Source organism: Bos javanicus, chromosome 19, assembly GCF_032452875.1.
Source record: "Bos javanicus breed banteng chromosome 19, ARS-OSU_banteng_1.0, whole genome shotgun sequence".
Taxonomy (NCBI): domain Eukaryota; kingdom Metazoa; phylum Chordata; class Mammalia; order Artiodactyla; family Bovidae; genus Bos; species Bos javanicus.
The window spans coordinates 25345518-25371704 of NC_083886.1; the positions used below are offsets into that span (position 1 = coordinate 25345518).

General features: G+C 43.1%; 1 protein-coding gene and 1 pseudogene across 1 annotated transcript; one reads left to right on the top strand and one right to left on the bottom strand.

Annotated features, from left to right (window-relative positions):
• The first annotated feature begins 17518 nt into the window (after positions 1-17518).
• LOC133231583 (olfactory receptor 1D2-like) lies at positions 17519-18592 on the top strand (annotated as a pseudogene).
• A 6272-nt stretch (positions 18593-24864) lies between these two features.
• On the bottom strand, positions 24865-25824 carry LOC133231459 (olfactory receptor 3A2). Its single transcript, XM_061389861.1, has one exon. The coding sequence runs from the start codon at positions 25810-25812 to the stop codon at positions 24865-24867; it is 948 nt and encodes a 315-aa protein (XP_061245845.1). The 5' UTR covers positions 25813-25824.
• Positions 25825-26187: the final 363 nt, after the last annotated feature.

The following is a 26187-nucleotide window of genomic DNA, read 5'->3' on the forward strand; positions in this document are numbered from 1 at the left end:
AGGAGAGGCCATTTTACAGCTACATTTATGAGGCAAACATTACATTGAAACCAAAACCAGACAAAGCTATTACTTTTTTAAAAAGAATACTGGAAATGAATATCCCTCATGATCACAGACACAAAAGTCCTAAGCAAAATACTATAAAGTAGAACTTAGCAAATTTATAGTTTTACTTAAAAAGAGAACCCCATGAACAGTATGAAAAGGCAAAATGATAGGATACTGAAAGAGGAACTTCCCAGGTCAGTAGGTGCCCAATATGCTACTGGAGATCAGTGGAGAAATAACTCCAGAAAGAATGAAGGGATGGAGCCAAAGCAAAAACAATACCCAGCTGTGGATGTGACTGGTGATAGAACCAAGGTCCGATGCTGTAAAGAGCAATATTGCATAGGAACCTGGAATGTTAGGTCCATGAATCAAGGCAAATTGGAAGTGGTCAAACAAAAGATGGCAAGAGTAAATGTCGATATTCTAGGAACAAGTGAACTAAAATGGACTGGAATGGGTGAATTTAACTCAGATGACCATTATATCCACTACTGCGGGCAGGAATCCCTCAGAAGAAATGGAGTAGCCATCATGGTCAACAAAAGAGTGCGAAATGCAGTACTTGGATGCAATCTCAAAAATGACAGAATGATTTCTGTTCGTTTCCAAGGCAAACCATTCAAAATCACAGTAATCCAAGTCTATGCCTCAACCAGTAACGCTGAAGAAGCTGAAGTTGAATGGTTCTATGAAGACCTACAAGACCTTTTAGAACTAACACCCCAAAAAGATGTTCTTTTCATTATAGGGGACTGGAATGCAAAAGTAGGAAGTCAAGAAACACCTGGAGTAACAGGCAAATTTGGCCTTGGAGCATGGAATGAAGCAGGGCAAAGACTAATAGAGTTTTGTCAAGAAAATGCACTGGTCATAGCAAACACCCTCTTCCAACAACACAAGAGAAGACTCTACAGGTGGACATCACCAGATGGTCAACACCAAAATCAGATTGATCATATTCTTTGCAGCCAAAGATGGAGAAGCTCTATACAGTCAACAAAAACAAGACCAGGAGCTGACTGTGGCTCAGATCATGAACTCCTTATTACCAAAATCAGACTTAAATTGAAGAAAGTAGGGAAAACCACTAGACCGTTCAGGTATGACCTAAATCAAATCCTTTATGATTATACAGTGGAAGTGAGAAATAGATTTAAGGGCCTAGATCTGATAGATAGAGTGCCTGATGAACTATGGACTGAGGTTCGTGACGTTGTACAGGAGACAGGGATCAAGACCATCTCCACGGAAAGAAAATGCAAAAAAGCAAAATGGCTGTCTGGGCAGGCCTTACAAATAGCTGTGAAAAGAAGAGAAGCGAAAAGCAAAGGAGAAAAGGAAAGATACAAGCATCTGAATGCAGAGTTCCAAAGAATAGCAAGAAGAGATAAGAAAGCCTTTCTCAGAGATCAATGCAAAGAAATAGAAGAAAACAAGAGAATGGCAAAGACTAGAGATCTCTTCAAGAAAATTAGAGATACCAAGGGAACATTTCATGCCAAGATGGGCTCAATAAAGGACAGAAATGGTATGGACCTAACAGAAGCAGAAGATATTAAGAAGAGGTGGCAAGAATACACAGAAGAACTGTACAAAAAAGATCTTCATGAACCAGATAATCACGATGGTGTGATCACTGACCTAGAGCCAGACATCCTGGAAAGTGAAGTCAAGTGGGCCTTAGAGAGCATCACTACGAACAAAGCTTGTGGAGGTGATGGAATTCCAGTGGAGCTATTTCAAATCCTGAAAGATGATGCTGTGAAAGTGCTGCAGGAAATATGCCAGCAAATTTGGAAAAGTCAGCAGTGGCCACAGGACTGGAAAAGGTCAGTTTTCATTCCAATAGAAAAGCAATTTCATTCCCAAGAAAAGCAATGCCAAAGAATGCTCAAACTACTGCACAATTGTACTCATCTCACACACTAGTAAAGTAATGCTCAAGATTCTCCAAGCCAGGCTTCAGCAATACATGAACCGTGAACTTCCTGATGTTCAAGCTGGTTTTAGAAAAGGCAGAGGAACCAGAGATCAAATTGCCAACATCTGCTGGATCATGGAAAAAGCAAGAGAGTTCCAGAAAAACATCTATTTCTGCTTTATTAACTATGCCAAAGCCTTTGACTGTGTGGATCACAATAAACTGTGGAAAATTCTGAAAGAGATGGGAATACCAGACCACCTGACCTGCCTCTTGAGAAATCTGTATGCAGGTCAGCAAGCAACAGTTAGACTGGACATGGAACAACAGACTGGTTCCAAATAGGAAAAGGAGTATGTCAAGGCTGTATATTGTCACCCTGCTTATTTAACTTATATGAAGAGTACATCATGAGAAGTGCTGAGCTGGAAGAAACACAAGCTGGAATCAAGATTGCCGGGAGAAATATCAATAACCTCAAATATGCAGATGACACCACCCTTATGGCAGAAAGTGAAGAGGAACTAAAGAGCCTCTTGATGAAAGTGAAAGAGGAGAGTGAAAAAGTTGGCTTAAAGCTCAACATTCAGAAAACGAAGATCATGGCATCCGGCTCATCACTTCATGGGAAATAGATGGGGAAACAGTGGAAACAGTGTCAGACTTTATTTTCTGGGGCTCCAAAATCACTGCAGATGGTGACTGCAGCCATGAAATTAAAAGATGCTTACTCCTTGGAAGGAAAGTTATGACCAACCTAGACAGCATATTCAAAAGCAGAGACATTACTTTGTCAACAAAGGTCCATCTAGTCAAGGCTATGGTTTTTCCTGTGGTGGTGTATGGATGTGAGAGTTGGACTGTGAAGAAGGCTGAGCACTGAAGAATTGATGCATTTGAATTGTGGTGTTGGAGAAGACTCTTGAGAGTCCCTTGGACTGCAAGGAGATCCAACCAGTCCATTCTGAAGGAGATCAGCCCTGGGATTTCTTTGGAGGGAATGATGCTGAAGCTGAAACTCCAATACTTTGGCCACTTCATGCGAAGAGTTGACTCATTGGAAAAGACTCTGATGCTAGGAGGGATTGAGGGCAGGAGGAGAAGGGGACGACAGAGGATGAGATGGCTGGATGGCATCACTGACTCAATGGATGTGAGTCTGAGTGAACTCCAGGAGTTGGTGATAGACAGGGAGGCCTGGCGTGCTGTAATTCATGGGGTCGCAAAGAGTCATACACGAATGAGCAACTGAACTGAACTGACCAAGTAGAGTTTATCCTCAGAATGTAAGGCACATTGAAAATTAAAAATTCAGTAATTTAATTCACCATACTGTAAGCTTTAAGAAGAGAAAATCCCATAGAATTATCTCAATAGGGGCAGAAAAAGTCTTTGACAATATTTGTCATTCATTCATGATAATAACTCTAGAAATAGGAGGGGATTTCCTGAACCTGATGAACAGCATCTTAAAAATGGCATCTTTTAAAATCTAAAGTAATATATTAATAGTGAAAGACCAAATGCTTTATTCTAAGACTGGAAACAGACAACAATGTCATCAATCATAGTTTCTATACAACATACTGGAAATCCTGGGCAGTGCAATAAGGCAAGAAAAAGAAGTCATACAATTGGAAAGGAAAAGTAAAACTGTCTCTATTGGCAGATAATATGATTGTCCATGTAGAAAATCCCAAGGAAACTGTAAACAGCTGATCTTGAGACAGTTATTAAAATGCTGACACTTTGTTCAGTAGGTATAAACCTTACTCAGGATGGTGAGGAAAGAAGGGAAGAAAAGCAAGGAAAAATGTGAAGAACTGTAGCTGTGACCCATTGATGTACCAATTGTTGCTTCACAACAAGCTGCAAAGAGAAATAGCAAGTCATTCAACTCATAAGTGAGTTTGGCACAGAGAATTTATTTAGAGGATTTGCAAAGGGAGACTGCACCTCAGAGTAATCCACAGAAGGGAGAAAGGAGCGGGAATTTTTCTGTCCACAGCCCTCCTAGCTTCTGTTTTCCATTGAAATTTCACCCACATGATGCTCTCTTCCTCTAACTATAGAGCATGTCATTTGGCCCCTCAGCACTTGAAGTTGGATTCTATGTCTGAGTCTTGACATTTCATCCAAGTCTGTAAGTTGATCTTAAATAGTTTGGCTGAACTCAGACTAGTTTGGCTTAGGACAAAGCCTTTCAAAAAGTTGAGGGAAGAGCTTCCAGGCAGGAGGAAAGCAAAGAAAAAAGCTCTGAGATGACAGAATTTTGTGAATTTGAGACCTGAAAGAAAGCCAAGGTGGCAGATGTTTTGGGAGCCAAAGAAAACGAATGACACTGGTTGAGGTTGCCGATTACATCTAGGAGCAAGGCCAGATAAGCATCTAGGCTGTTTTTCATTTTTCTAATTTTAATAGAACATTTTTGAAATGATTTAAGCCGGAAAGTGATCAGGTTTAATTTAAACATTAAGAGAAATACTCTGGTGAGTGTAAGAAATGGATTGGAAAGAGATAAAAGAAGCAGGGAGTGTCCATAGAGCAAGGAGAATGAATCATAAAAGTACTGTTAATGCAAAAGTTAAGGAACCTAATGGGCTTTCCTGGTGGTCCAGTGGTTGAGAATCCACCTGGCAATGCAGGGGACATGGGTTCAATCTCTGGTCCTGGAGGATTCCAGGCAACTCAGCCCACAGGCCACAACTACTGGGCCTGTGCTCTAGGCCTGTGCTCCACAACAAGAGGAGCCACCCCTCGCTGCAACTAGAGAAGGCCTGTGCACAGCAATGAAGACCCAGAGCAGCCAAAAATAAATAAAGCTTTAGAAAAAGAGAGAGAGACAATGAGATCTACTGCATAGTATTATTTATATATATAAACATTTGTTGTTGTTCTTTAGTCACTAAGTTGTGTCCGATTCTTTTGAGACCCCATGGATTGTAGCCCACCAGGCTCTACTGCCCATGGGATTCTCCAGGCAAGAATACTGGAGTGGCTTGCCATTTCCTTCTCCAGGGGATCTTCCCGACCCAGGGATGAAACCCACGTATCCTGTGTTATCAGGCTGATTCTTTACCACTGAGCCACCAGGAAAGCCCTGTATATAAATATACACACATGCAACATACAGACAAATAAAACATGTATTCTTTGAGGATATATGCATCCTTGAATGAGGATACATATGTGGGGGAAAAGTAAGGGAGTAGAAATTGGAGGTAATGAAAAACAATAAAGCCAGAGAGATGCTTTCCAAGGACCAGTGGGGATAATATTCATAACCTGAGGTATATGATTTACTCAACTGTGCACCCACAAAAACAAAAATCAAAACAACAGCAGCCACCCACTTCCCTACCCACTCTCCTCTTGGTGACCCATGTCTGGAAGGGGAAAGAGTGGAGATGGGGCCCCACTTTGCTTCAGAGGGTAACGATGACTTGCTGCTCTGAGGACTTCCAGGACCAGGTTCTCTGAGAGACCTTTGAAATAATCCAAACTTTTACTCACTAAGTGGAATGAACACAACTGCAGAGACCTTCCCTAGTAATTAATTCAGCATCTAAGCCAGGGAACCTGAAAGCTAGAGGAAGTAGAAGCTCCCTGGAGCCACATTAGTTAGGAAACAGTTGAGAGTATCAAGGCAGTCTCATAACTGATACTGCTGGGATGCACATGATGCAACGTCTCAGCCTAATTTCTCATTCCCTGGGGGGCTTCATGGAGCCAGATCCTGTCTCTGGGCTCCAAGAGAATCCAGGCTGAGAGGTCTTGCTATTTCCCCTTTGCATAAGTTCATGTCTTGATCCCAGGAAAGTTAGATACTAAACTTCTACCATGTCCGATACAGCTCTGTGCCCTCAGCTACCAGGGCAGGGGTGAACACCCATTCAGTTCAGTTCAGTTCAGTCACTCAGTCATGTCTGACTCTTCGTAACCCCATGAATCACAGCATGCCAGGCCTCCTTGTCCATCACCAACTCCCGGAGTTTACTCAGACTCACATCCATAGAGTCAGTGATGCCATCCAGCCATCTCATCCTCTGTCGTCCCCTTCTCCTCCTGCCCCCAGTCCCTCCCAGCATCAGATACTTTTCCAATGAGTCAACTCTTCCCATGAGGTGGCCAAAGTATTGGAGTTTCAGCTTCAGCATCATTCCCTCCAAAGAAATCCCAGGACTGATCTCCTTCAGAATGGACTGGTTGGATCTCCTTGCAGTCCAAGGGACTCTCAAGCGTCTTCTCCAACACCACAGTTCAAAAGCATCAATTCTTCAGCGCTCAGCCTTCTTCACAGTCCAACTCTCACATCCATACATGACCACTGGAAAAACCATAGCCTTGACTAGAAGGACCTTTGTTGGCAAAGTAATGTCTCTGCTTTTGAATATGCTATCTAGGTTGGTCATAACTTTCTTTCTTTCTTTTTTTTTTTAGGTCATATGAATGAAACAGTTTATTTGTATACCCTTTTAGAAAGGAGACATCTCATTTAAAATTACACATCTAAGAGTTTATACATTTCAACATATCTTCTAAGGAGTAAGCGTCTTTTAATTTCATGGCTGCAGTCACCATCTGCAGTGATTTTGGAGCCCCAAAAAATAAAGTCTGACACTGTTTCCACTGTTTCCCCATCTATTTCCCATAAAGTGATGGGACGGGATGCCATGATCTTCGTTTTCTGAATGTTGAGTTTTAAGCCAACTTTTTCACTCTCCTCTTTCACTTTCATCAAGAGGCTTTTGAGTTCCTCTTCACTTCCTGCCATAAGGGTGGTGTCATCTGCATATTTGAGGTTATTGATATTTCTCCCGGCAATCTTAATTCCAGCTTGTGTTTCTTCCAGCCCAGCACTTCTCATGATGTACTCTGCATATAAGTTAAATAAGCAGGGTGACAATATACAGCCTTGACGTACTCCTTTTCCTATTTGGAACCAGTCTGTTGTTCCATGTCCAGTTCTAACTGTTGCTTGCTGACCTGCATACAAGTTTCTCAAGAGGCAGGTCAGGCGGTCTGGTACTATCATATTTCCTAATTGATAGGCAGTTAGGCTCGTTTGATTTGATTATTATTTTTTAAATTAAAAAATTTTGTGATAACCACATGGCATAAAATTTACACTCTTGACCATTTATTTTTTTGTTTTAATTATTTTTTTAAATTGAAGGATATATAGTTCATGTCAATGTTATGTAAGTTACAGGTGTATGACAGTGATTCACAATTTTTAAAGGTTATAGTCCATTTATAGTTACTATAGAATATTGGCTATATCCCCTAGGCTGTATAGGCTCCTTTTATTTAAAAAAGTTATAAATAATATCATGACAAGTATATTTTTTAAAGCTGATTCCATTTTGGATGGTTTATTAGGATGTAAATCTTTAGAAGTGGAATTAGAGTATCAAATTATATCAACAGTAAGATTTTTTAATATCTTATTTTTAGTTGATCATTTTTATTTTTGACTGCCTCGGGTCTTCGTTGCGACACATTGGTCTTCTCTAGCTGCTGTGAGCTACTCTTCATTACTGTGCCTGGGTTTCTCACTGTGGTGGCTTCTCTTGTTGCAGACCATAGGTTCTAGGACATGTGGTCTCAGTAGTCATGGGGCATGGGCTTAGTCACCTCGAGGCATGTGGAATCTTCCCAGACCAGGGATCAAACCTGTGCCCCCTGTGTGGGCAGGTGAATTCTTAACCACTGAACCACCAGGGAAGTCCTAATATCCTATTTTTAAAATAATATTTATAAAATTAATAATGTACTGAATAAAATTAAGGCCTGATCTTAATAATTTGATACATACACCTACAGGGTTCTCTGATACTAAACAAACCTCTTGGATTTAGCAGAGCGTCAAAGACAGGGAGGGAAGTGGAAAAACTTTATAGTGAAAAAAAAGAGGGATAGTTTCAGGTGTGCCCTAGACTGGAGGTTGGTGGCAGAGGAAAGATAAAGGAAATGAGTACGGTAATTTTTTTCCTGTTTCCATATAGTGCTATCCAGAATCTCCCAATATTATGTTGAACAGTGGTGGTGTGAGTAAGCATTTTCTCAGTCCTGCTTTCAGAGAGAAGATGACAGAGGACTTCATATCCCATCTTAAATCCACAAAAATGTCCTTCCTGTTGTGACTGCAAATGGCCCTGGTTTCCCTCTGTGTTCTCTGGGCACTCTGAACTTCCTCTGCCGATTCTTCCTCTTACTCTGGACTGCCGTGTTGGTACTTCTGGTCTTCCTTTGACCTTGATTCTGTATCATCGTTCCCTCCTCACTCCCTGTTCTGTAGATGATCTCCTCTGTCTCCACAGCTCTAGATATTTTATATGTCCTGATGTCTTCCAAATTTAATCCACTATCCACTACCTTTTATATATCCACATACCCTCTTGTCATTCATCTCCCCTGCTCATCTATCAGGAGTTCAAACTCTTCCCCATATTAATCCATTATGCACCCATCCCCAGTTCCCTAAGTCAGAAATGGAGGGTCATCCTTGATTTTATTCTTTCTTGTATTTCCAGGATCCAGCCCAACACTGAAGCGTCATGATTTCACCGCCAAAAGTAGCTAAATCATTTCTCTTTCCTGCTTCCATCCTAGCTCAGGTCGTGTTCCCCACACGCCTGGGCCACTGCTTTGTTTGCTTCTGTTTCTGTCTGTCTTCAACCTGTTCTCCTCATGGCCACTAGAGTGATCCATTCAACCTAAGTTAAATCATCCCACTCCACTTGCTTAAAATACTCAAATGAATTCTCATTGAACTTATAATTTTAAGAAAAAACAGATTAAGCCAGACATACTGGCTTCATCTGCACATACGTAGCTCCCAGCCTCAACTTGTGTGACTCACAGCATGAGTAACACCAGCACTGACTCTCTGTCAGTCCTTGAATATACACTTTTGTGCCTTTGAAGATGCTGTGTCTTCTCTCTGGAGAGCTCTTTTTTCAACTCCCTGAGTAGCTCTCAGCCATCTGGTCTCAGCTTACATGTCTTTCAGAGAGACCCTGTGACCAACCAAACTAAGTATTGGATTGGCTGAAAAGTTCATTCAAGTTTTTTGTAAGATGGTGTGAAAAAACCCTAACGATTTTTTTTTGCAAATCCAGTAGTTGCTTGCTCCTCCCTCATTATTCTCTATTTCAGATTATAGCTTCCTTGGGGCATGCATCAGTTTGTGATTATTTTCCTTATCTCTTTACTGATCTTCAGGCTCCATGAAAGGAGGCAATCATGTTCATTTTGTTCATGGTGGTTTCCCAGCATCTAGCTCAATGCTTGCATCAATAAATAATACAACATAAATCAAGAAGAGAAGTAAGGAAGACAGAGTCCCAGGCACAACAAGCATAAATGGGGTTGGTTTTTGCTGAGAGGCTTTGGGCTGTTCCCAGAAAGGGGTTCAGGTTGTACTGACCAAATGACCTCAGGTTGTAAGGGCTTCAGCAGCAGGACAGAGGCCAACTATACAAACTGACTCCATGGGATGGCTAGGTGGTGGCGCTATGACAGCTGTGACCACATCATACTTTGACAAGTGGAAGGTGTGTTATTGTTAGATTTGAAAAGTAGGAGGCGGTGAGAGGCGGGTAGCTAGAGCAATTCCATAAATCAATCATGGCCCATCAGTGGAACCGGGGACATGCCTGAAATCACTCATACTCTCCTCCAGCAGCGTGTCTTTGGCATAACTCTACTCTGAGTGGTGACTCCAAACTGAGTCCTGTTTGTAACTACCAACTGTGGTGCAGTGCTAAAGAATCTGCCTGCCAACGCAGGAGATGCTGGAGACGTGGGTTCTATCCCTGGGTTGGGAAGATCCCCTGGAGAAAAAAGTGGCAACCCATTCCAGTATTGTTGCCTTGAAAATTCCATGGACAGAGGAGGGAGCCTGGCAGGTTGCAGAATATGGGGTCATAAAGAGTCAGACCCAACTATGCATGTGTACATTTGAGAATGAAGACATTTTGCTTGAAATCTGTTTGAAGATAGCTCCCCATCAAAGTGGAGATGCAAAGACAGGACAAGGTGTTGTCTGGTCAGAGATGTTAAAAATCCAGTTCCTCTATGGAGAGGGTATGGAGGCAATAAATAGGCTTGTTTGAATCTAAAAATCCTTTCAGTTCTGAGTCAGTGGTGCTAACAGTTTGGTCAGATAGGGGATAGACTGAGGGATCTATGGTTTGTGAGATCCAAGCTCATCTTATCACCTAAAATAGGGAGAGCGAAGGAGGGAGGAAGGAGTATATAGGGGAGGAGACAAAGTGAGATAAGAGAGGGAATAAGAGTCTGGCTTATTCCTTGTAAATAAGGCTCATTTCCCAAGACCCTGGCTTGTTGGGAAAATTACTCATGCTCATCTGAAGAAACTGTATTGGAATTGCTTCCTTGGAGGCTTCCCCAAACTGATAAATAGACCTGACACAGCCTGACTTAGGCCCTTCCTTCCTGATGCTCAGCCCTGTTTCCCCAGCCTCATTGGAGCACCTACAGCCTTATATTCTGTCTCCTGTATTAGAGGACCAAAGTTCCAGGTACGAGTTCCCTTGCTTTTCACTTTACCCTGTTCCAGCCCCGAGTACTACAGTTTTACTTAAGATCCTTTATGTCCTGACTGTGAGTTTTCATAGCAGAAACGTTGGCAGCACGACCAGTGAACTCTGAGACCAGCACAGAGCAGGGGATAAGGACGACCCCCTCATTCTCTCTCTCCCTCTCTTTCTCTCCTGTTTTAAAATCTTCTTCCTTCTCCATTTGCTGTCTCCTACAAGCATTTGGAAAGTCTTCATATACTCTAATCCCTTCATGTTTGTTGATAGTTTAGTCACTAAGTCATGTCTGACTCTTTTGTGACCCTGTGGACTGTAGCCTGTCAGGCTCCTCGGTCCAGGGGATTTCCCAGGCAAGAATACTGGTGTGGGTTGCCATTTCTTTCTCCAGGGGATCTTCCTGCCCCAGGGATCAAACATGTGTCTTCTACATTAGCAGGCAGATTCTTTACCGCTGGGCCACCTAGGAAGCCCTTAATCCCTTCATATTTTAAAGTAATTAACAATCCTTCCAATCTTAATGCTCTGTAGTTTTCAACATTCTATCTCATGCTCTGTTGCATGTCATTCTTCAATCTGAAAGGGTTTATGAGTGAGATGAAAAGGGTTTATGAGTGAGATGAAAGGGCTTATGAGTGAGTGAAAAGGCTCAGAGAGGTTGTGTGCTGTCCTCTAGGTCACACAGCTGGGGAGCAACACAAGAGGTACTAACGGCCAGGTTTTCAAAATTCAGTTTGGAGCCCTTTTCCAAATCATGCCTACATTCTTTCTGCTGAGTCACACTGCAGAGGGATTTGTGTGTTTAAGGCCATCTCAGTTCCATTCAGTTCAGTCGCTCAGTTGTGTTCAACTCTTTGTGACCCCATGGACTGCAGCATGCCAGGCTTTCCTGTCATCACCAACTCCCTGGGCTTGCTCAGACTCATGTCCATTGAGTCAGTGATGCCATCCAACCATCTTATCCTCAGTCGTCCCCTTCTCCTCCCACCTTTAATCTTTCCCAGCATCAGAGTCTTTTCAAATGAGTCAGTTCTTCTCATCAGGTGGCCGCAGTATTGGAGCTTCAGCTTCAACATCAGCCCTTCCAATGAATATTCAGGACTGATTTCCTTTAGGATGGACTGATTTGATTTCCTTGCAGTCCAAGGGGCTCTCAAGAGTCTTCTCCAACACCACAGTTTAAAAGCATCAATTCTTGGTACTCTCTTTCTTTACAGTCCATCTCTCACATCCATACATGACTACTGGAAAAGATCATATTTTTGACTATACAGACTTGTGTTGGCAAAGTAATGTCTCTCCTTTTTAGTATGCTGTCTAGGTTGGTCATAACTTTCCTTCCAAGGAGTAAGCGTCTTTTAATTTCATGGCTGCAGTCACCATCTGCAGTGATTTTGGAGCCCAAGAAAATAAAGTTTGTCATGTTTCTCTTGTCTCCCCATCTATTTGCCATGAAGTGATGGGACCGGATGCCATGATCTTAGTTTTTTGAATGTTGAATTTCAAGCCAACTTTTTCACTCTTCCTCTTTCCCTTTCATCAAGAGGCTCTTCAGTTCCTCTTTGCTTCCATCTGGCCACTGACTTTTACAGGCTCAGAGCAGTTTTTTCCAAAATGTGGAATCAAAATCACAGGGTGATTGCTAAAAAAGAACTTGATTCTCAGAACAGACCTACTGAATCATCTCAAGAAAGGGCATGTGTACTTCCTTTATAATTTATGTTTTAAAAATTTTTTGGTCACACTGTGGAGGCATGTGGGATCTTAGTTCCCCCACCAGGGGTCAAACCCATGCCCCCTGTGTTAGAAGCACGAAGTCTTTAACCCCTGGACTGCCAGGGAAGTCCCTGAACCTGTTTTGTTATTTTTTAAAATGAGAATTGCAGGTGATTCTGATGCGTGTCAAAGTGTGGGGGACACTTGCCTTGAGGACAAGAAAGTAGATGGGCCAGTGTCCTGGAGTGTCCTCTGGCTTTTCCCAGCCCATTACCTACCTCCCACCCATACTTCTTTCAGGAGAGCTCTCAGCGCCAGGACCCAGCTGGTTAGAGAAGGGCTCAGCCAGTGCTGAGCACTTGATTTATTTCCTTGTTTCTCTTCCTCATAACAGCAACACTGAGCAGGTATCGCTAGTGTCAAGTAGGGGTAAACTGCAGATTTTCTATTTTATTGTGTAAGAGCAAACTGAAATTTTAATTTATCAGTTGTTACAAACTTTCCATATATAAATGAAAAAATTTAAACATCATTATTTATGATAGATTCAGAGTTTTCCACTGATTTAATGGATTATATACTTTAAAAAATAACTTTATTGAGATATAAACCAATACCCCTAAAATTCACCCATTTATTTACCATATGTAAAATAGATGGCAAGTGGGAATTTGCTGTGTGACACAGAGAACTCAGCCTAGTGCTTTGTGACAACCTGGAGGGGTGGGGGATGCGAGGGGAGTTCAAGAGGCAGGGGGGAACATATGTATGCCTGTGACTGATTAATGTTGATGATGTATTTTAAAATTTTTTTACTGTGGTAAAACTCACGTAGTATAAATCATACTATATTAATCATATTTAACTGTACAGTTCAGTGGCACTAAGTACATTCACATTGCTGTGCAACTCTCACTACCATTTATCTCCCGAATTTTTCACCTTCCTGACCTGAAAGTCTGTCCCCTGTAAGCACTCACTTCCCATTCCCAATCTCCACCTCCCCATCCCCCCAATCCCTTGCATCTACCAGTGTACTTTCTGACACTATGAATTTGCCTTTTCTAAGTGTCTCATGTAAGTAGAATCAAACAGTATTTGTCTGCACTTAATGTATATTGGAAATCATCAAATTCACCCATTTAAAGCACACAATTGAATGGTTTTAATATATTTACAGAATTATACAACCATCATCACAATCTAACTTGAGAACATTTTCATCACTCCCATAGCCATTCAGTCACTCCTATTTCTCTCTTGCTGGAAACCACAAGTCTCTTTCTGTTCCTGTGTACTTAGTCCCTTAGTCGTGTCCTACTCTCTGTGACCCCAGGGACTGTAGACCACCAGGCTCCTCTGCTCATGAAATTTTCCAGGGAAGAACACTGGAGTGGGTTGCCATTTCCTAGGTATTCTGTAATTTTTAAGGAAAACCTCTAATGTTGAATGTTTATGTTGTTTCTACATTTTTACTCTTGTTAACAAGGCTCTGATGAACCTCTAAGATAGTACAGTTTTTTACATTTTGTCTGATTATATATGGATGTGAGAGTTGGACTGTGAAGAAAGCTGAGCGCTGAAGAATTGATGCCTTTGAACTGTGGTGTTGGAGAAGACTCTGGAGAGTCCCTTGGACTGCAAGGAGCTCCAACCAGTCCATTCTGAAGGAGATCAGCCCTGGGATTTCTTTGGAAGGAATGATGCTAAAGCTGAAACTCCAGTACTTTGGCCACCTGATGCGAAGAGTTGACTCATTGGAAAAGACTCTGATGCTGGGAGAGATTGGGGGCAGGAGGAGAAGGGGAAGACAGAGGATGAGATGGCTGGATGGCATCACTGACTCGATGGACGTGAGTCTGAGTGAACTCCAGGAGATGGTGATGGACAGGGAGGCCCGGAGTGCTACGATTCATGGGGTCGCAAAGAGTCAGACACGACTGAGCAACTGAACTGAACTGAACTGAACTGATTCTTAAGATGAACTTCTAGTACTAGAATTTTTTTTAGTAAAAAGCATGTCCTTTCTGTTTATTTCCAAAGTTACAAAATGACAGAGTTGAGCATGTATTTTTCTCTTGTTTGGTATACATGAAAAAATACTCAGTTATATGGAGAAAATATTTTTCAAGAACAACAGTGTGTGTGTGTGAATACGGATCTTTATAGCATGTGTCTATGATCTTCAAGAAATATAAAATTAAATTTATAAAAAAGTGGAAGACCAAGGACAAGCAGTCTGACATTTGCTTCAACGTTTGGCACTATTATAATAATTTCTAGCATAAAAATCAGAAGTTCTTGGATCTCAAGTATCTTCAATAACTGTCAGTATAATTTATGACTATTATCCTTGCTTCCCTGAGACCTTTCTTGGCTCTGTTTCTAAAGTTCTGTCTAGCTCCACTGAATGTTCACTCCAGCACCAGTACCACCCTGCTTTTCTGTTTGACAGAAAAAATGTTCTCTTTCTAGCATTCTTCTCGACATTGTCCAAATTTATTTTTAAAATATTTTTATTTATTTCTTTGGCTGTGCTGGGACTTAGTTGTGGCATGTGGGATCTAGTTTCCTGAACAGGGATCCAACTGCATTGGGAGCTCAGAGTCTTAGGTCCATCTCTGAGCTGGACCACCAGGGAAGTCTCTCATGTTTATTTTTAGATGAAACTTTAAATAGTCATTGTTTCCAGGAAGTCCTGTTATGATTTTGACTTGGATAGGTTAAATAAATCTTAGATTAATTCAGGAGAATACACACATGTGCAATACTTCATCTTTATATCAAAAAAATTAGTGAGTTTATCCATTTATTATTTAAATAGAGAAATGGAGAATTGAAAAGGGAAAGTCGTGTCTGACTCCTTTTGACCCCATGGACTGCCCATAGAATTCTCCAGGCAAGAATGCTGGAGTGGGTTGCCATTCCCTTCTCCAGGGGAAGAATTGGAAGGTCCTGCTCAATTCTTATTAACATCTTAAAGCTTAGATTATTTTGCTGATAATGTCATTGTTCACACTGTATTCTCACCAGATAACTGTTTACCTATATATAATAACAGTAATAGGCAATATTTATTGTATGTCCACTACATGCTAATACTTTGTGTTCAGCACTTTATTCCTTAATTTTACCCTTACCACAACTCATTATTTACAGGGGAATGCTAGTGTGAAAGAGCTCAGGTAACTGGCCTGAGGTTTCATAGTGAGTGACAAAGCTCAGATAATGAGTTCCAGCATCTGAAATATTCATCTTAAGTCTTAATAACTGCACTCTAGGTGGACTTACTGGGCCCACTGTTAGTTTTGAGGTCTATTCATTCATTGCGTGATTGGCCACTTTACTGACGCTGATTTTTATTTCCAATGACATTTCAGTTGATTGTCTTAGATTTCCCCAATACATCATCCTATCAATGAAAATGATAATTTTTCCTTCTCCTTTCCAATATTTTTACTCTCTCCCTTTGTCCAGTTGTATAATAATCATTTCTTATAGTGCATAAGAAAGAAAGAAAGTAAAGTCACTCAGTCATGTCCGACTCTTTGCTACCCCATGAACTGTAGCCTACCAGGCTCCTCCATCCATGGGATTTTCCAGGCAAGAGTTCTGGAGTGGGTTGCCATTGCCTTCTCCAGGGGATCTTCCCAACCCAGGGACTGAACCCAGGTCTCCCGCATTGCAGGTAGAGGCTTTACTGTCTGAGCCCACCAGGGAAGCCCTTTTTATAGTGCATAACCTGTTTTAAATATTATTTTAAAATCTGTTCATCTTTGCACAGTGGCAGTATCATTGCCAATGAGGTTTATTTGAGGCGCAATTATTGTTAACTAAACATCTACTCAATATCATGATGTATTAACCTTTAAGCACTTCAAGAATGTGGTAAGATGGTAGAATTTAAAATAAGACATAGACATTATTCCTGTAATATTGAGTATGGCAGATAAGAAGTATAGCAGACCATACGACCCAGTAATCCCACTGCTGGGCATACACCCCGAGGAAACCAGAATTGAAAGAGACATGTGTACCCCAGTGTTCATCACAGCACTGTTTACAATAGCTAGGACATGGAAGCAACCTAGATGTCCATTGGCAGATGAATGGAAAAGAAAGCTGTAGTACATATACACAATGGAATATTACTCAGCTATTAAAAAGAATGCATTTGAATCAGTTCTGATGAGATGGATGAAACTGGAGCCTATTATACAGAGTGAAGTAAGTCAGAAAGAAAAATACCAATACAGTATATTAATGCATATATATGGAATTTAGGAAGATGGTAATGATGACCCTATATGTGAGACAGCAAAAGAGACACAGAGATAAAGAACAGACTTTTGGACTCTGTGGGAGAAGACGAGGGTGGGATGATGTGAGAGAATAGCATTTTTTTAATATAAATTTATTTATTTTAATTGGAGGTTAATTACTTTATAATATTGTATTGGTTTTGCCATACATCAACATGAATCTGCCACAGGTGTACACGTATAACATTGAAACATGTATATTACCATATGTGAAATAGATCGCCAGTCCAGGTTTGATGCATGAGACAGGGCGCATAGAGCCGGTGTACTGGGATGACCCTGAGGGGTGAAATGGGGAGGGGTTTTCAGGATGGGGAACACATGTACACCCATGGCTGATTTATGTCAATGTATGGCAAAAACCACTACAATATTGTAAACTAATTAGCCTCCAATTAAAGTAAATTAATTAATTAAAAAAAAAGAAGTATGGCAGAGAAGAAGTCAATCCTGAAGGAAATCAGCCCTGAATGTTCACTGGAAGGACTGATGCTGAAGCTGAAGCTCCAATACTTTGGCCACCTGATCCAAAGAACTGACTCATTGGAAAAGACCCTGATGCTGGGAAAGATTGAAGGCGAGAGGAGAAGGGGACAACAGAGGATGAGATGGTTGGATGGCATCACTGACTGGATGGACATGAGTTTGAGTAAGCTCTGAGAGTTGGTGATGGACAGGGAAGCCTGGCGTGCTGCAGTCCATGGGGTCACAAAGAGTCAGACATGACTGAGTGACTGAACTGAACTGAACTGAGAAGAAGTTGCTGGAATGACTAGAAGTTACACATTGTCCATGTTATATGTTTATGCCTGTTATTACTTTGTTGAAAATCTGTATTAAAATATTATAAAATTTAATTCAAGATATTTTAATGCCAAGAGAATAGTTGATCTTGTGTATGTGAATGCCCTTGTTTAACAGAAGTAACAGTAACCAAACATTTGTTGGTGATGATGTTGCAGACAGTTGGAGAAATGCATGGAGGCAACCAGAGTGGAGTCTCAGAGTTCCTCCGCCTGGGGATCTCAGAGAATCCTGAGCAGCAGCGGGTCCTGTTTTGGATGTTCCTGTCCATGTACCTGGTCACAGTGGTGGGAAATGTGCTCATCATTCTGGCCATTGGCTCTGACTCCCGCCTGCACACTCCCATGTACTTCTTCCTGGCCAACCTCTGCTTCACAGACCTCTTCTTCGTCACCAAGAGAATCCCCAAGATGGTGGTAAACCTTCAGTCTCAGAACAAAGCCATCTCATACGGAGGGTGTGTGACTCAGCTCTATTTCCTGGTCTCCTTGGTGGCTCTGGACAACCTCATCCTGGCCACGATGGCATATGACCGCTGTGTGGTCATCTGCCGCCCCCTCCACTACACCACGGCCATGAGCCCTGGGCTCTCATTTCACTCGTCACCTTGTGTTGGGCCCTCTCTGTCCTCTGTGGCCTCATCACACCCTCCTCATGACCAATGTGACCTTCTGAGGTCCTGGAGGATCCGCTACATCTTCTGTGAGATGGACGTCCTACTGAGGCTCGCCTGTTCTAACATTCACATCACTCACACAGTGTTGATTGTCACAGGCTGCTTCATCTTCCTCACCCCTTGAGGGTTCATGACCATGTCCTGTGTCTGGATTGTCAGCACCATCCTCCAGATACCTTCAGCGTCTGGGAAGCACAAAGCTTTCTCCACCCGTGCCTCCCACTTGGCTGTGGTCTCCCTCTTCTGTGGGACACTTGGTATGGTATATCTGCAGCCCCTCAAAACCCACTACATGAAGGATTCAGTAGCCCCAGTGATGTATGCTGTGGTGACCCCCATGATGAACCCTTTCATCTACAGCCTGAGGATCAAGGCCATCCATGGGGCACTGGGAAGACTCCTCTTAGGGAAAGCCTTCCAGAGGTTGGCATGAGGTAATCTGGGCATTGAAGTGGAGATTTCTTCAATTCATGTACAAGGTGTTATCCTATGGAGGACACAGGAGTGATCGGAACACACTTGTTATTTAGTCACTAAGTCGTGTCTGACCCTTTTACGACCCCATGCACTGTAGCCCACCAGGCTCCTCTGTCCATGGGATTTGCCAGGCAAGAACAGTGGAGCAGATTGCCATTTCCTTCTTCAGGGAATCTTCCCGACCCAGGGACTGAACCTGAGTCTCCTGCACTCCCAGCTGAATTCTTTATCACTGAGCTGCTTGGGAAGCCCCATGAGAGCATAGATCCAGCTCAAAATGAGCTCATACCTCTGTGGTGACGAAAAGACACCTATGTGTAACCAGTGTCCCCAGACCTCATCCACCTTGGCAATAAATAAGGTCATGTTAACACTAATACTCAGAGAAGGCAATGGCACCCCACTCCAGTACTCTTGCCTGGACGGTCCCATGGGTGGAGGAGCCTGGTGGGCTGCAGTCCATGGGGTCACTAGGAGTTGGACACGACTGAGCGACTTCACTTTCACTTTTCACTTTAATGCACTGGAGAAGGAAATGGCAACCCACTCCAGTGTTCTTGCCTGGAGAAACCCAGGGACAGGGGAGCCTGGTGGGCTACTGTCTATGGGGTCACACAGAGTCGGACACGACTGAAGTGACTTAGCATAGCATAACACTAATACTAAAATTTTGCAGGATCAAAGTCTTCAACTTATCTGACCATAGGACCACAGTGCCACCGTCCCAGTCTTTCATAATATACCCAGTTGTGGCCTGGAGAGGGGACTCTCTAGAACACTCTTGGTCTTGAGCTGTGACAGGCTCTTGGGACCTGCTGCCTGTGAGCCATTTGGAGACACCTGCATTACCCCCACTGCAGGTGCCCTGGGTGAGGCTATCCATTCCCTGGGCTCTGCATTTCACTCCTCATCTTGTGTTGGGTGCTCTCTGTCCTCTATGGTCTCATTCACACCCTCCTCATCCACATCAGCATTGCTCTCTCAGACCTCAAAGCAATACTGACTGTGGCTTTCTCCTATTTTCCTTTTCCCTGTGGAGAGACCTCATCCCTGAGCAGCCCACCCTATTCTGTGTTATGCCAGCTCCTCACTCCATGGTCCCACCTCTCCTTGCAACCACTCTACCCTGCATTCCAAGCAAAATGTTCAAGCGTGATCAGCACATGCTCATGGACAGGATTGGTGGTGGAAGCAGAAGTGGGGGAGGTAATTGTGAGACCCTATCTCTACTTGGTTCCACCAGCCTAGTGTCAAGTGCAATGGATAGAAAAGGAGAAGTTACTGATGAGAAGATGAGTCCCTGGGTTCTGGGAGTGTGAAAGAGGGAGCAGTCCTTTACAGATGAATCAGCAGAGCCAGAACTGACCTAGACGTTGAGAGACAGGGAGAGTTGAATTGATCTGAGGTTCAGTTCATTCCACTGATAATGACTGAATGCCTATTAGTGGCTTAGACTCTTTTACAAACATGAATCAGGAGCTCATGATGGACCAAGGAGGGAGGCTACCTTATTTCTGTGTCTGAAGGCAGTGGTTATGCTCTGAGCATGTGGGTTGGGGAGAAGGAGGAGGAAGACTCGCCTGGCTTGTTAGTGATGGGGAATTCAGGGAGGGCCTCCTTGAGATGGTAAAAGCTGAGCTCAGAATTAAGGCATGCTGATGAGTCGAAAAGTGAGTAGAGCAAGGCAAGATAAGATCACTGGGTGAATGGTATGGGGGGAAGTATTTGTCTTTGGAGCAGATAGCCAAGCTCTCACACCCTGTGAGTGTAGCAGAGCCAGTCTGGAGGAATAAAGACTCCTCTTCTTTCCTGGCAAGGACTCAGCCAATGAAAACCCATAGATCCTTTGTTGACCACAGCCCTCTTAACTTCCCTTTTCCCTCTATGAAAGTTGCGAGGTCTTTTCTCTAGTTACAACAAGTGAGAGCTACTGGTTTCAGTGCCCAGGTTTCTCATTGTGGTCACTTCAGTTGTGGGGCACAGGCTCTAGGGCATGTGGACTTCAGTAGTTGGGGCACATGGGCTCAGTAGTGGCAGTTCCTGGGCTTAGTTGCTCCACGGCATATGGGATCTTCCCGGACCAGGGATCGAACTGGTTATTCCTGCTTTGGCAGTCAGGTTCTTTAGCACTGAGCCACCAGGGAAGCCCCCCTCCTTGGTCGTGAGCTCCACAAGGTTTCCAGTCTCCTACCTGGATCCCAAATCCCCACAAAGTCACTTTTGTCGGCAAGTGTGTGTGTGTGTGTGTGTGTGTGTGTGTGTGTGTGTGCACTCTATCAAGCCTATTTGTAACTCCATAGACCGTAGCCCGCCAGGTGCTTCTGTCCATGGAATTCTCTAGGCAAGATGCTAGAGTGGGTTGCCATTTCCTCCTCCAGGGGATCTTCCCGGCCCAGGGATTGAACCCACATCTCTTGTGTCTCTTGCATTGGCAGGTGGATTCTTTACCACTAGCGCCACCTGAGAAGCCCATTTTTGTCTGCATAAAGTGAAATGAAGTAAAAGTTGCTCAGTTGTGTCCAATTCTTTGTGACCCCATGGACTATACAGTCCATGGAATTCTCTAAGCCAGAATACTGGCGTGGGTAGCCTTTCCCATCTCCAGGGGATCTTCCCAAGCCAGGGATTGAAGCCAGATCTCCCACATTGCAGGCGGATTCTTTACCAGCTGAGCCACAAGGGAAGCCCAAGAATACTGGAGTGGGTAGCCTATCCCTACTCCAGCGGGTCTTCCTGACCCAGGAATTGAACCAGAGCTTCCTGCATTGCAGGCGGATCTGTTACCAACTGAGCTATCAGGGAAGCAGTACGTTTGTCTGCTTATAGCTGCTAAATGGTTGATGCTGAGGGCACACAAGCAGAGGACCTCCTATTTGCTTTCTTTCTCAGTCTTTCTTTATGGTTCTTTTCTAGTTCTCAGGAAGGAAGGCACCACATTTTAAGATGCCTAGGGTCAGGAACTGAGGCAGCCTCCAACCTCTGTCCAGTGAGGTCCTGAGGTCCTCAGTCCCCTAATCCGCAAGGAACTGAGTCCTACCAGTGACCATGTGAATGAATGTGGACGCCTTCACTTCCCCAGTCAGGCCTGGAGACAGTTACACCACTGGCTGATGGCTTGATCGTAGCCTTGCGAGAGGACTCAGTTCAAGTATTTTTGATGAAATTTAGCATCCATATTGAGAGGTTTTGTAAGTTTAAAATATACATGATTCTAAGGACAGTATGAAAAATAAGAATGTAAAATATCTCACTTATAGTTTCATAATATTGATTATATGTTGAGATAATAATGTTTTATATATATGAATAAAAGAAAATGAATCATATAAATTAATTTCACTTGCTTACTTTAGCTTTAAAATGGTCCCTGCTACAGACTCAGAAACAGTCTTGTCCCCATGAGGCTTCTAGAAAATTTTAATTATGTATATGGCTCAGATTAAGTTTCTATTGCGTGGCTCTGGATGATATCTTCTTCCTCCAAAAATTATTTATTTTTGCATCTATTAGGCACTAAGATTAGATCACTTTTGTTCAATCTGGACCTGAGCTGATTCAAAGCTGAGTTTTCATTGTTTGTGAAGGTTGGCCAGTTACGATTTCCTAACAAGCAATCCGGTGGAAAAGAAGGCTGCTGCTGCTGCTGCTTCTAAGTTGCTTCAGTCGTGTCCAACTCTGTTCAACCCCATAGACGGCAGCCAACCAGGCTCCCCGGTTCCTGGGAATCTCCAGGCAAGAACACTGGAGTGGGTTGCCATTTCCTTCTCTAATGCATGAAAGTGAAATGTGAAAGTGAAGGTGCTCAGTCATGTCCGACTCTCAGTGACCCCACCAGGTTCCTCCACCCAGGTGATTTTCCAGGCAAGAGTACTGGACTGGGGTGCCATTGCCTTCTCCAGAAAAGAGGGCAAAAGCTATCAAAATGCACTTCTTAAAGAAGAAATACAACTGGCCACTAAATATGTGAGAAGTTATCCAACTGCAGTTTTAACTGGAATTAAAGATCCAAATAAAAATACTGCCATTTCTCAACCTTCAGTTTGTAAAAATTAAAGATATTTATTTATAACAACCCTTTATGAAAGGGACGCAGTAAACAGACACTGTGATAACTTAGTGGATGTACACATTAGTGCTAAGTGTCATGGGGTAGATAAAGTGGTGGAGGTGGTGGTGGTAAAGCTCTCAAAATGTGTTCTGGACTCATCCTCATGAAAACGTTCACCTAGAAAATTATATCAAAGGTCATTTATGTGAAGAAACCTGGAGAGATGATCTCGTCCCAGTTCTTTATGGAACAAGTCCAGCCATAGAGAAGCACTTTCTAAGGTCACAGAACGGTGCTTACAGCCCACACTCATGGTTGTCATTCTCAATAATTTTTCCCCTTGAGAGAAGCTCATTCTCTTTAACCCCAAAGTGTCTGGAGACCCAAGAGTATCAGGAAAGAGACTGATTTCATCTGTGTTCTTTAGACTGTCATCAGGCGCTGCACCCAGAGGCAGGGAGGCTCTTGATTTTGACGGCCCAGTGGGGTTATGAAGGATGAAGCCTCAGCACACACATCTTCCCTCGCTCTTCTCATCTGTCAGTCCTGCCTCCTGTCTTTCTAGGATCATCTCTTAGGCAGAGGAAGCAGAAGAGGAATACCTAAACTGCCTTGTATCATTACACCTTCATCAAAACTTAAACTTTTCTTTTCCTGGTTGGGTGGGTGGGGCCCAACAGTAACATCAAAGGTGCTAGTTATTCCATGCCATATGCTAATAGGAAGTGATTCTATAGATGAATTTTATTCTCATCTCCCCTCCTATTCATTCTTCATTTTCTTGACACCCATCCTTGACCTCATCAGCATTCCTTAGGCATCTAGTCTGTTACCCTTAATTCTCTCATCCTTTCTCACCTCCCATCCTCTCATGACCTTTACCTAATTTCCATTTTTCTTTCTTACTACTTTTGTTCACCATGCTGTCCCATCCCTCCACATATCCTCATTTTCATCTTCAGTCCTCCACTCCCAAGCCTTTCTTACTTCTCACTCTCGTGCCTTTTCTTCTTGTTTTTATCTCAGCCTATTCTTCCAGTTACTTGACTCCAAAAGAGATTACAAAGAAGTCAAGCTCCAGGTGTAGCCATGGACAGTTATGGGAATGATAAAGTAGAGAAACATCAGAATTACCAGGACAGGGTAAGCAGTCTTTCCAAGGGAGGATGAAAAAAAGGTTACTAAACAATAATGGATGAACTGAATGCTGCCTGAACATCAAGATGAGGAAATTCTCTGTGTTGGAGCTGTACTGATGTGTTAACAGAAAGTTAGAAGTGTCACTCCTAGGGACTACATTTATGGATATTTTTTGAGCTAGGAGGTTTGGGAGAGAAAAGCAAGACTTTTGAGAAAGTTATTTTGGATATTCTACATGGAAAGTTCTAAGGAAATTACAGTAAAAATGCCTCTTTCAAAGACTTTATCATTTATATGAGGAAGGAGACATCAAAGAAGAAAGAGAGTAGAGGATGGAGACAGAATATTCCTTTTTTGATCTTAAGATATATCACAAATGCTCTAATTTCATTTTTATTTAGTGGGCTCTTTCTTTCTGTAGACTCAACCTGTGTTCTAGACATACTCTGGGATTCTTGTGTGGATTCTTGTGTGAAAAAAAGGAAGTAATTTTCTGGGAGGCAAAAGGCAAATAATAAAGTAGAATAATCCTTGGCACTGAGCCCACAATTTAGGACAGCATTCTGCAACCTGATCTAGAGGGAATCTCACATACCCACCAGAAGAAAACTTGATATTATTGGTTACTTAGGCTGTGGTTAACCAAATACCCTTCCCTGTTAGGACATTGCTATGCAAGACCTACCAGACCTCCAAGTCCTCAACTCTACCTGGAAAGTGAGCACAGCCAAAAGCAAAGTCACAACTTGCCCTGGGAACTTTCTCGGCAGAACCTAACTTCATATCCCCCCATTGTGCTTGTTTTTTCTCTACTGCACATATCACTATGTGATCTACCATGTAGGATGCTTGTTTATGCTTGATGATATTGTCTACCTTCATTAGAATGTGAGTTGTGTGAGTGCTCAGACTCCTATTTTGTTCATCAATGCCCCGGAAGAATGTCTAAGTCACAGAAGAATTGAATAAATACCTGTTGTATAAATGAATGAATGAATTCTGTAGGGTTTCTTTGCAGAACAAGCACACAACACAAATCTTCGGGTAGCAGAGCTAGGAAAATGGTTGTGAACCATTTTTCCAGGTTACTGCCCTCATGAAAAATTTCCCCCAACCCAGAAAAGGATGGACCCTACCACCCCTCATATCAGTGACCGCCTCCCTACAAGTACCCGCCACAGGGCACCCTGAACATCAGGGTTTCTAAGGCTGTAGATAAGTGGGTTCAGCATGGGATTGATAACTGTGTTGAAAACTCCAACTCCCTTATCCTTGTCTGAAGCCTCCTCTGAACCCAGGCGCATGTAGTTGAAGATACCAGTCCCATAGAAGAGGCAGACCACAGTGAGGTGGGATCCACACGTGGAGAAGGCTTTCTTCCTGCCCTCCGCTGAGCGGATTCGTAGAACCGCAGCTGCCACATGGATGTAGGAGCTGATGATGAGAACCACAGGTGTACCTGCCATTATGAAACCCACGCCAAAGAGCAGCAGCTCATTGAGCCTAGTGCTGGAGCAGGAGAGCTGGAAGAGCTGTGGGAGGTCACAGTAGAAGTGATTGACCTCGTTGGGACCACAGAAGTTAAGGGTGGTTAGGGCAATAGTGTGGGTCAGTGCATTGGTGAAGGCACAAGCCCAGGACACAACCACTAGTATCCTCTGGACCGTCTGGCTCATGCGAGTGCTGTAGGTGAGAGGTCGGCAGATGGCCAAGAATCGATCATAGGCCATGGCTGTCAACAGGAAGCAGTCCATCCCAGCCAGAAGGTGGAAGAAGAAGAGCTGGGAGAGGCAGCCTGCATAGGGAACTGTGCGCTTGTGGGACAGGAGACGGCCCAACATGGCAGGAACAGTGACGGTGATGCACCCAATGTCCAGCGCCGATAGATTCCCCAGGAAGAAGTACATGGGAGTGTGGAGTTTGGGTTCCACCAAGATGGCTGCCAGGATGCTGAGGTTGCCCCCGACAGTGACCAGGTAGGCAAAGAGGAAGAGTACGAAGACCATAGGCTGTAGATTGTCTGTTTCCACTAAGCCCAGTAAAATAAATTCAGTTACAGCTGTCCTGTTGGTTCTAGCTTCTGGCTGCATGAGTCTCTGTAAGGAAATGTCGCAGGAGTGGAAGTTTCGATCTACTTAATGTACTTATTCAACATAAACATTTTAAAACATGTATGTTCAGAGCCCCATGGTAAGTTCCTAGCTGTCTGGGTGATGGTTTTCCCACTCCCCAGGGTCACTTACACCTCACCCACTGACTTCCTTCATCCCTCCATGTCTTTACCCTGCTCTTGGCTGAGATGCCCCAAACCGCCAGAACTTTGTCCCTCCCATCTTCTCTCAGTTGAAAAATGTTAGAATACTTGGGGAAAAAAAATTCAGATAAAAGCAAACTTCCTCTTTGAATATAGTGAGACTAAAATGTAAATCCCCCAATTTACTCTGAGGGATCAGCCCAAACCAATG